The sequence below is a fragment of the Neofelis nebulosa genome, chromosome 12 (genome assembly GCF_028018385.1).
Source record: "Neofelis nebulosa isolate mNeoNeb1 chromosome 12, mNeoNeb1.pri, whole genome shotgun sequence".
Classification (NCBI taxonomy): Eukaryota; Metazoa; Chordata; class Mammalia; order Carnivora; family Felidae; genus Neofelis; species Neofelis nebulosa.
Genome location: NC_080793.1, coordinates 88,955,513 through 88,967,055, shown reverse-complemented (window position 1 = coordinate 88,967,055; position 11,543 = coordinate 88,955,513). Strand labels below are relative to the sequence as shown.

The window sequence follows — 11,543 nt, the reverse complement described above, 5'->3', positions numbered from 1 at the left end:
AAAACTATTATGCAGAAGAAGAAAGTATCATCTGTGTATTTCAAGTAGTCAAAAAAGAAAATTTCAAGTACATATTTTCACAACTGACTGCCTTAAGGATTAGATTTATCTTTCTCATTTTATTTTCCTTACTAGAATTTCCTTAATCTCTAATATTTTTAATTCTAGTGAATAAATTCTGACTCACAATATTACACATGCTACTGGAAAATTCACATTCAGAGATTCATATACACTCCAAGCATTGAAAAGAACCTAAGCCTTTTCATTAAAAATACTACCCACCTAGGGGCGCCTGGGTGGCGCAGTCGGTTAAGCATCCGACTTCAGCCAGGTCACGATCTCGCGGTCCCTGAGTTCGAGCCCCGCGTCGGGCTCTGGGCTGATGGCTCGGAGCCTGGAGCCTGTTTCGGATTCTGTGTCTCCCTCTCTCTCTGCCCCTCCCCCGTTCATGCTCTGTCTCTCTCTGTCCCAAAAATAAATAAAAAACATTAAAAAAAAAATTTTTTTTTAAAAAATACTACCCACCTAATTATCTTTTGTGTGTGAAAAGCATCTAAACATTTTCATCTGTGTATACAGTTGTACTTGAAAGGGCAACTGATCAAAAGATTTTCCTACTGTATACTTTTCACTTGTCTTTCTAGCACTGGTTCTGATAATGTCTTCTCACGTGTGCTGACGATCTGCATTCTCACCTGCCTGCTGTCTCGGTCATATCTTGCTATAGCATCTTTGCCTTGTGACCTCGCTCTGTTTACTGTTATTTACCAAGAGTCATATCTAAAAGCTATGCTTCTGTTCACATTGCTTGAAACCGACCTGCTTGACCCCAGTAAATAGCATCTATAGGCATGCTTCCTAGGCAAGTATTAAAATTAAAACCATTCACGCAATCTAAGAATATGGATAACTGGAAGAGGCCCTCTCAAAGCTCTTCTAATGCTTATTTTATGAACCTGCTATAGTTACATTAAAAAAACAGGATGTTAAGCAATCTGCTATGCAAAGAAAGGACTTATGATGGAATAATGATCATTATCCACTTTTAAAACCATATTAATAAAGACTGGTGTTTCAGTTAGAAATAAGGCATCTCCTTATAGGTTTGGAAGACTGAAAAAGAACAGTATTCTAGGGCCTGCACCACCCAAGCAATCCCATATGGCATAAATACAATAGAAATTAACTTCTTAACCTAAAAAATAATACACAGTAATAAAGTAAAACAAAATTGATAAATCACAAAATTAGGTAATTTAATATTTAGGCTATAATGCGCATTTTACTAAAAATTTGATTCATATGAAGAGTTAAAGGCTATATGATACGCATATCACATAAATTTGATTAATATGAAAGTTTTAAAATTCTCTTGTCATTCTGAAATCTCTCTGAATGTTACTGTCAGCATCATGAAACACTTAGTGCTAGTTATCTTGAAATTAAGTACAACCAACCCAAATCTGGGAGTAAACGCCAAGTATTTTCTCAGATCCGTACTGTGATATTTTTCTCAAGTAGAATGAAGCGTGTCACATATAACCCACCCTTTTGTCTGGCTAATCCTGCTGACTTATACTTACTGTTATTACTTATTCTAATACAGAAAACCCAAAGATCTGTAATAAGTGGTACTGAAAAATTAGAAAAACTTTCATTAGAAATAATTTAAATACCAGAACTGGAGTGGATACAGAAATGGTCATAAAGAGCACAGAGTAGTTGATAGCAGTCTTAGGAAGTGCTTCTTAAGAAATTGAAAGATATGTTTACTACGATGAAAGGCTTTCTCTGCATATCCCTAAATCAGGGTGTGCGCCCCACTTCCTTGGTTAGGTGACAATACAAAAGAAAATAACTTCGGAATATTTATTACGTCGGTATTTCAGTTTTGTAGAAACATGCTAAATGCACGATGAAGAAAATAACACAGTCTCAATAAAGTGACCACGTAATGCCACCCCATGGAGAATGGCTCCCCAGGTATAGAACTGTAGGTATTTCCTTATGTCTACTCCATAATAAAACTATTTAAATAAAATTTAAACATCAGAAGTTATAGTTGTGATAAAAATTTCACTCGACTTTGAAGCAGAAGTCTTGAGTCATGAGAAAGCACTCTTTCACAGCAAGTTATGGTATTACTGGCAGCATATACATAGGTGACGTGAAACGATCACTATTTCCCAAAGTAAGGAGCCATGGACGTATCGAATGATTTATATAAAGACTACATAACTTAATATACTGCAATATTTACAGAATTGTAGAAATCTAAGAAAACCTTTATCCTCATTTCTTAAGAATATTCATTTGAAGAAACATTTTGGCATTAATTGGTACGATAATTACTTACCTATTTCTTGTACAGAACCAACTGAACAGGTGCAGGTTAATTTCTCTTTATGTATAACCAGAATAAAAATTTAAACACTGCAAATCCTCAGTGAATAATAATTCTCTTGCAAACTCAGAATTTTATAGTAAGGTAGTCATCCCACTCTAAAAACTTCAGAATGTTTATATGGGATTACTCTCCCTAAAACTAAAAAGTGAAACATTAAGAAAGAAAAATTTAAAGTAATCTAGTTAATACCTTTGTTTTTAAAAACAAACAAAATGTTATAAACCTTTAAAAACCCACTTTTCAGCACTTAAGTTTCCGAAATCAAGCATATTATACGATGTGCTACTTGTGACTTATAAAGTAGCAGCATGGGGGATCTCTTAATTGCATTATGTACACAGGTCCTTGAGGAGTCTACAAATAAAAATCATATTCAACTTTCATCACGATATCAGAAATCTTTTAAAATCTAATATACTATCATTTTAGATGTTTTCTGCATTTGGTTACCACTAAAATGCTTTAAAGATAATGTAAAAAGCATTTCTTCCCTTTTCTTCCTTCCCACCAAAAAATTTCAAACTTTATGTATGAGGCATTTTCTTATATAATTTGCATTTCAAAGCCAGCTCCAAAAAATAGATAATCCAAAGCCTTAAGTACAAGTTTAAAAAAAATAGCGTATATCACTGAAAATAAAGTAAGAAACTATTTTCTTTTTAACTGAAATACTAAGTATTTTAAACTTGGTATGAATAACACACAGACTGCCCCTCTACCATACCACACTCCTTACGTACAGTGTCTAAAGAGGAGTAGCGCTAAAACAAAGGACGACAACAACCAACACTTACATGTATACTCTCATTCTTCTTAGACACATACATTATGAATTTTCTACTGGCATTCTTGAATAAAGTTAACAAGCATACTTTTTCACCAATTTATTCTCATTTCTCCCTTGTATATAAGAATCTCTAACAAAAGGAAATGTCTTCAAGGATTTCTGAAATCCCTAAAATATTCTTTAGCAAAAAAAAAAAAAAAAAAAAAAATCCTAACCTATCAGGCATCTCAATAAGCATATACATTTAAAAAACAATCTATTTTATGGCTTATACTTCAATTTAATGCATGACCAAAGTCCCAGGGATTGAAGAATCTTATTAGCAGCCAAGAGCTAAACGGATGACAATATTCCTCACATTGTGATCTCAAAATTTTTAAAGAAAACTATTCACTATAGTCTTAGAAAAACCTGGAGATAATTCTATTTTAAAAACACACTTACCACAAACAAATACAAGGGAGACAAATAAGAAAATAGATTGTGTTATATCTTTGTAAACTTGTTCCATTTCAAAATGTATTCTTTAGGGTCGGGGAAACTTCCTATACAAGTGAAACTAAATATTTGTTCCCTTTGCTTTGAAAAATATTTACAGTACATAGAACTACAAGCTAAAAGTGTACATCTGCTTATATTGCTGGCCAGTGATATAAATGAACAAGAACACAAGGTGCTTATTCAATTATCTGAGCATTATAATTTGTATAGTGATGTTATTGTAGGTCAACTATGGAAAAATTAGAAAACATTAATGAACACCAGCCCTTGTGTAAAACACCACACAAGATGCCAAGGTATTATACATTCACTGTGGTAAAAACTGTACATATGTATTCTGCGCATCTTCAACATTGCAAAATTTACATTACAATTTTTTCATCTTTCAAAATTCTGAGTTCAAAAAAGTCTATTTTTTTCTTTTGCCAGAGAAAAGTGATGTTAACTGATTGATTGGGTCTGTGAAACTGCTTATAAAATTCTTTGCTAAGGTCTTTTCATCAGTGTCTTTTACTGATGTCCTCGTGAAGAAAAACTAAATTTTGCAAGTTTTGAACAGATATTTCCACATCTTTGCTGGCTAGCATCATGATGTACATAATAATTGTATATGTAATAATAGTCCACAGTAATGTGAAATACAAAACTTTGTTCTGTTAAGTCTATTTTGGTCTCAGAGCGAAGTTCATTTCTTTCATCCAGCCATGTTGTCCCTTATTTGATCAACTCGAAGAGCTAGGTCTCTAAAAGAGGGGCGCTGATTTACATTATTGTTCCAGCATTCAGTCATAATCAAATAAATCTATAAAAGAGAAAGTAAACCAAAATTATAATGAACACAAGGTGCCATCTTTTAATTGATGAAGACATGAACGGAGAACTAGCTTAATTTTCCTATGTAGGCTTATGTCATGGCTATGCCTAGATCCACAGTCATATGATTATCCAAAAGCTTAGCAAATTAAATGTCATCAAGTGACGTGAAACCCTTGTGAAAAGGGAATGAAAACATCTGATGAATGTGGATAAAAAATGTTTTGTGGGGGCGCCTGGGTGGCTCAGTCAGTTAAGCATCCAACTCTTGATTTTGGTGTGGGTTATGATCCCGGGGTGTGGGACTGAGGCTGACTTCAGGCTCCAGGCTGAGTGCAGCCTGCTTAAGATTCCCTCTCCCTCTCCCTCTGCCCCTCCGCCTCTTGAAAACACGGGCTCTTCTCTCTCAGAAAAAAATGTTTGTGTTTTTTTTTTTTTTTATTACCTCATCTGGGCATCCATCTGGTCTTGGTAATCTTCCATTATTCTTTAGGAGTTCTATCAAATGAAACACAATCATCTGTCCTTGTTTGTCATTGCCAATCATACGCATAAATTCCTGCAATATAAATCCACTTTTCAATAAGTTTTTTTTTTGGTACATTTAATGTGAACCAGAATTCTTTCTCAACTTCTAGTAAATGTGAAAAATTCTGTATATGTATGTTTTCCTATATGTTTGAAACCTTTTAAAAACAGATTATTTTGAAGATCAAACCTTCCTTTTAGTCATATTTCAGAAAAGACAGTGCCATTTCCATAACTATAATATATTTGACACAAATTCCCTAAGAAGAGCCCAAAAGAAGTGAACTAAAAGATGTTTACTTTGGTTTTTTGATAGTTGTCTTAACACATCATATTATATTTCGGCTGAAATAAAATTTAGATTGTAAAAGAGAACATAATAAAAAGAACACAGAATGAATATTTAAGCATAAATGCAATGGAGATAAAATGCTCGTATGTACAAAATTCCTAAAATTAAAGTCTGAACTATGAGCTAGAGAAACATTTACAACAAACGCATCGCTTATTTAAATACAGAGAATTCTTACAAGCTGGTAAGAAAAATTACTAACATAATAGAGGGCAAAAGCACATGAGATAATGCACACACACATATACTGATTTCAAATACCCAAAAACTATGTACTCAATCACACTAATGGGAGAAATACAAATTAAAATCAAATAACTATAACTTCTATCAATTTGACAAAACTGCATAAAATACTAGCAAATGATAAAATGTATGCTCTTATGCACTGTTATTCGGAGTACAATCTGGTATAGCTTTTCTGAAAAACACTGTGAAATAATCAAAAACCTCTGAAAGAGTTCCTAATCTTTTACTTACAATTACACTTTTATTCTAAGGTGATAAGAGATAAATATTTATATATAACAATGTTCACTATGTTCATTGAAGTATTACTTAGAAGACTGAAAAATGGAAAAGAACTGAAAAATGGAAAAATGGAAAGGAACTATAGCATGGATATTTACTTATATTAGTAAATATTTACCACAAATACGATTTCGAACTTTTGGATAGCATTTTATTGTAAGGATATAGTTTCTGATATTTTCCTTTTTTAATTATCCTTTATTAAAAAATATAGAATAGACAGGGAAAACTATTTTTAAACGTTTAACTTTTTCAATAACTTCTGGAATGAATCAATTAATTAGGTTTACTAAAAACCTTTTGAAAATGCAAGTTAATTTAATGAACAAGTTTAGGGTTGTTTTGTTGGATGTTGTCTTCAAATCACCAATAAGAGGGTCTAAAATGAGTCCTAAGCTTACTATTATTCTCTGGGAGAAGCTTTTCCCATGTTAAAAAAAGCCGACGGTAAATAAAAAGCACACTGACCGCTGGTGGACTTTTACTCTTCTCGATGTATGTGAAAAGTTCATACAGAACCACTCCAAAGCTCCAAACATCTGAAGCCACAGAAAACTTGCTCTCTGTCAGTGATTCTGGAGCATACCTATAATGTATGGAAAGCATTTATAAGACAGTTTCTCGAATTATAATAGCACTGTATGGTGACAGATGGTTGCTATACTTGTGAGCACAGTGTAACACAGACTTGTCGAATCACTACGCTGTACAACGAATGTAATGAACTAGACTTCGTTAAAGAAAAAAAAATTATGTGATATGCCAACTCTAAATTTAACCTGAAAATCGTTGGATTAAAAAGGGTATAAAGAAAAGTTAACATAAGTAGGCCTAAAGCTGCCATCCTCAAAAACGCTCGCTTGCAAGGTTGACAAGTGACTGGCGCCTGGGAACTAGATTTCTGAAGGGCTGCCACGGCTCTTAAATGGTAAGGGAGGCTCACTGTGCCTGAAACGTTTCTACAAACAATATGGTTTACAATGAACACCTGCCTTCCTTCTGGCAGTCTGGAATTGTGGTACATGCCAGGCAGAGATTTTGTTGGGGGAATTACATGTGTCCCGTGTGACTTTTCTGGGACAGGACCCTTGAAAGTTTGTGTTTTCCTCCAGGTGTTGCCTCAGATGGCTTTTCCCTTCACTGATTTTACTTTATATCTGTTCTCTGAAACGCATCACAGCCATGAATATGACTGTATGCTGAGTCCTAGGAGTCCTCCTAGTGAATCATCAAGCCTGCGGATGGTCTTGGGAAACTGCCAAACAAAGATAACTAAGTACCTTCCTGGAACTCTAAAGTACCTGCTAAGTACCTTCCAGGTACTGAAATTTAAAAAAAATAAAATAAGCTGCTCTTTGCAAGCTAAACCTTGAAATGAATTGAGATAAGTTTCCAACTGGAAAAAAAAAAAAAAAGCTTCTAAACTGGAACAAGACTAAAAGCTATTAATATAAGCACCTGTTAATCAGAAGGGGGTAGGGAGGAGTGCCTGGGTGGCACAGTCAGTTGAACATCCCGCTTCTGCTCTGGTCATGATAAGATCAGATCATGATCTCACGGTTCCTGAGATTGAGCCCTGCATCAGGCTCTCTGCTCTTGGCACAGAGCCCACTTTGGATCCTCTGTCTCCTTCTCTCCCCCTCTCCCTTGCTCACGCTCTCTCTCTCTCTCTCTCTCAAAATAAATACACTTAAAAAAAAAGTGGTGGGAGAAGGAAGCAAAGTCACTGGGGAAAACAGTGTCATTGTCTACTCAAGTCTCAACACTATCCAAGGGAGGATTTGGGCTAATGGAATGTGAATATCATGGTTCCATTGTTAAGTTATCCTTATTATAGAAGATAGTGACAAAGATCTGTTTTAGACTGGTGAGATTAACTATATGAATTATGCAAATTTAATACCTCCTTCAAAATCCGATTTAAGCTTCCTCACTTCCACAGATCCTTCTTTGACTACTCAAGGTCTTAATGAGCTCATGTTACTCAGTTTCTATAGTATTTATTGTCGATACTATAGAATTAACCATGCTTTTTTATATATTTTTTTTAAAAATTCTTATCTTTAAATGTATGTTAGTTTTATCCCACAAATGGAATAAAACATTCTTGAAGACATTCTATTTCCCCAACATTTGCAAAAGAGTCTCTTCCTTTGGTTTTCATGAAAGCACTGTCTACAATTTCCTCCCTCATCTCCAAGGCTGTTTTCCTCTCTCCCATCACTTATGTAAGGATAAATACAAATCACAAAGGAAAAAAAAAATCAATTCTCCCTGTGGAAAATGAGGGAAAAGACTCTTTCTCCTCTTAGAGCATTTACTTTAGAAATTTATCATTGTAAATTCTTTGTGTCTTTTGAAATATAGGTAATTTTTTTTTTAAAGCTTTGCTTAAAAGCCTCTTGCCAGCTGTATGATCCAAAAATGTTTCTCAAGAACCTGGGAACCACCTCTCTGGAACGTAATCATCAAAGAAATAGCACCCAACCTCCCAGTTTTTGTGGGACAGTAAGAGTTTAACTTCCGGCAGGTGCCTCCTTCCAAGTTGCAAAACTATCTCCTCCCATAAAAATATGAGAAGTCTATCTGTCCTGTGGGTGATGACAATTAGTTAACACAGACAGTCACTTAAGATAAACTATGTGTGATGTCAAGTTCTCTTACTTGAGGACTAGCTATTGTTTATCTTGACAACATGTACGTAATGGGTTGAATCTGCTTGGCCACAGAAGGAGGTGAGGTTTCTTTCTTGTCTTTACAGTCTCTTAGCAGATCACTTGTGTGATGCACATGACGCTCAGGGTTAAAGCTTATTCAGTAATAAAACTTTCTTTTCTATCTTTGTGCAGAGGTTTACTGAATTGGGAGGAGATTTCATTTCTAATTATATTTCCCCAACACTTTCCTTCTCCATTTTCTAAGTTAGGGTTTCCCAAGGTTCTATCATCAAACCTCTTTTTGTCAAAACTTTCCATTAGATAATATTCATCCACCTATATACTAATGTCTCCTAAATTTATAACCATATTTTTGAACTTTCTTTTGTGTTTCGACTTACTGAACATCTCCATATTAAATAGATTCTTTAGGCAAAGAGAACTCCATTCCCACTTTTCCAAAACCTGCTGGTTATTTTACTTTCCTTATGCATTGAATGCCATCAACAATTTAGCTTACTTCCCAGGTGGAAATCTTAAGATTTTTTTTTTTTTTTTTGAGAGCAAGAAAGAGAATGCACTCATATGAATGGGGGAGAGGGGCAGGGGGAGAGTGAAAGAATTTTTTTTTTAATGTTTATTTATTCTGAGAGAGAGAGAGAGAGACCAACCAAGCAGGGGAGGGGCAAAGAGAGAGGGAGAAAGAGAATCCCAAGTAGGCTCTAAGCTGTCAACACAGAGCACAATGCACAGTTCAATCTCATGACCATGAGATCACAACCCGAGCCAATATTCAGAGTCAGACGCTTAACCGACTGAGCCATCCAGGCACACCCCAGGAGAAAGAGAGAATCTTAAGCATGCTCCAGCTCAGCGTGGATCCTCCATGAATCCAAAAGCCTGCTTCAACAGAAAAATATTCTAGCAGGAGCATTTTTCCTTTATTTTTTTTTTAATTTTTAATGTTTATTTATTTTTGAGAGAGACAGAGAGACAGAGCGTGAGCAAGGTAGGGGCACAGAGAGAGAAACAGAACCTAAAGTAGGCTCCAGGCCCTGAGCTGTCAGCACAGAGCCTGATGCGGGGCTCAAACTCACAAATCGTGAGATCATGACCCGAGCAGAAGTCGGATGCTTAACTGACTGAGCCATACAGGTGCCCCTCCTTCAGTTCTTAACACCAACACTTAGGACAAGCTAAAACATGTTGTTAGCTTAAAACAAAGAGCACTTTTGAATAACAAAAGCAATGTAGATAGCAAGATTACATGAAATTATAACTTTAAAAGATATGATGGCTATATCTCATGTATAAAAACTGTATGAGTTCTCTTTAATACTTCAGATTTAGTGTTCATTACTCAATAAATTAGTTAAAACCTATTTTATCAACTCATACATCTGAAATATTTGTACAAAATTTAGTCAGTCTCATTTCATTATATAAAACATTTAACACTTGCTAATATAAAAATAAAACTATTCCAACGGCCTAATTAGTTTTTGGCAGTATATAGCTTTCCATTCCATTAAGTACACAGGAAAATTTTGATCATGATAAAAATGATGTTATTTCTGATTTTTACACTAACTTATTTAATGTTTCTCCAAAGTCAAACATCACTTTGGTACATACGTCTCCCCAACACAATTACTAAAGGAATAATAAACATTTTACCATATACATTACTTCATACATTCTAATCTTAGCTACATTTTATTCTGTATTATTTATTGCAAACTAAGTAATAAGAAAGGACTTATCTTATTTTCATAACAGTATAAAATTAATTATACAAGATATGTATCATCTTAAGCTTATCTTGGCTACCCTTGTGATTTATTTTTCCAGACATGCAGGGAGAAATAGAGGGCCCAAAGCTTACATAATTTGGGACCTTTCTTTATAACAAAAAATACAAAATTAAGTATGAAACTGAATATTTAAAATTAGAAAAGAAGGAATCTTGAAAGGAAGGTGCTCTGGTGAATATGCTTTATTATAAACATGCCTCCACACGTGTCCTGCAATTTATTTTTTTAAATAATATTTCACAGTTTTTTCTTTTTAATGTTTTATTTTTATTTTTGAGAGAAGACAGAACCAGAATGCGAAGCAGGATCCAGGCTCTGAACTGTCAGCACACAGCCTGACGTGAGGCTCGAACTCACGAGCTATGAGATCATGACCTGAGCCGAAGTCGGACACTCAACAGACTGAGCCATCCAGGAGCCCCTAATATTTCACAGTTTTAACACACTTACTTCTAGAGTTGAACAATAAAGTCAGATTTTTAAAAAACTTTTAGTATACTTCCCAGAAATTGAGACAAGGAATGACTTTAATGATTTCACTTTTGAAAATCAAGTGGTTTAATTCTTTACTTTCAATAAAATTCAAAAAAAGAATGGATTTAATGAAGTTGCCAGGTAAGAGATAAATTTTAATGGTACTTCATTGTATACTTTTTTGCTCCTTATCTCAGAAAGAGTCACAGAAATGAATATTGTTATAACAAAACTCTTTCCATTCCTATATACTTATTTACACAACTTTTCTCAGTGTTCACATCTACAAAAAGGCAAAATAAACAGAATTTAAGCTGAATCTGGTCCCATGATAGAAATTAATATTCATACAGGGATATATGAACTAATCGGAGGGGAAAATAGCTCCATTTATCTTATTAAGAAATACCTCCAGGGGCACCTGGGGCGCTCAGTCGGTTAAGCGTCTGACTTCAGCTCAGGACAGTTCCTGAGTTCAAGCTCCACATAGGGCTCTGTGCTGACAGCTTTTGGAGCCTGGAGCCTGCTTGGGACTCTCTGTCTCCCTCTCTCTCTGCCCCTCCCTCGTTCGTGCTCGCTTGCTCTCTCTCTCTCTCTCTCAAAAATAAACATAAAAAAAAGAAATGCTTCCAATAAAAAACTTTAAACAATTATCCAATTTGTAATTTACTTATAT

The 11,543-nt window shown here is 34.7% G+C and overlaps 1 protein-coding gene across 3 annotated transcripts in view; it reads right to left on the bottom strand.

Annotated features, from left to right (window-relative positions):
- Positions 1-1,858: 1,858 nt before the first annotated feature.
- The window catches only part of JAK2 (Janus kinase 2), a 118,100-nt gene continuing 108,415 nt past the window's right edge, over positions 1,859-11,543 (bottom strand). For all 3 annotated transcript variants that reach the window (XM_058695842.1, XM_058695843.1, XM_058695844.1), the window contains 3 exons: positions 6,391-6,508; positions 4,957-5,070; positions 1,859-4,500 (listed from right to left, as the gene is read on the bottom strand). In XM_058695842.1, the coding sequence (XP_058551825.1) occupies positions 4,393-4,500; positions 4,957-5,070; positions 6,391-6,508 (340 nt within the window). In that variant the 3' untranslated portion in view covers positions 1,859-4,392. The remainder of the gene's footprint in view (positions 4,501-4,956; positions 5,071-6,390; positions 6,509-11,543) is intronic.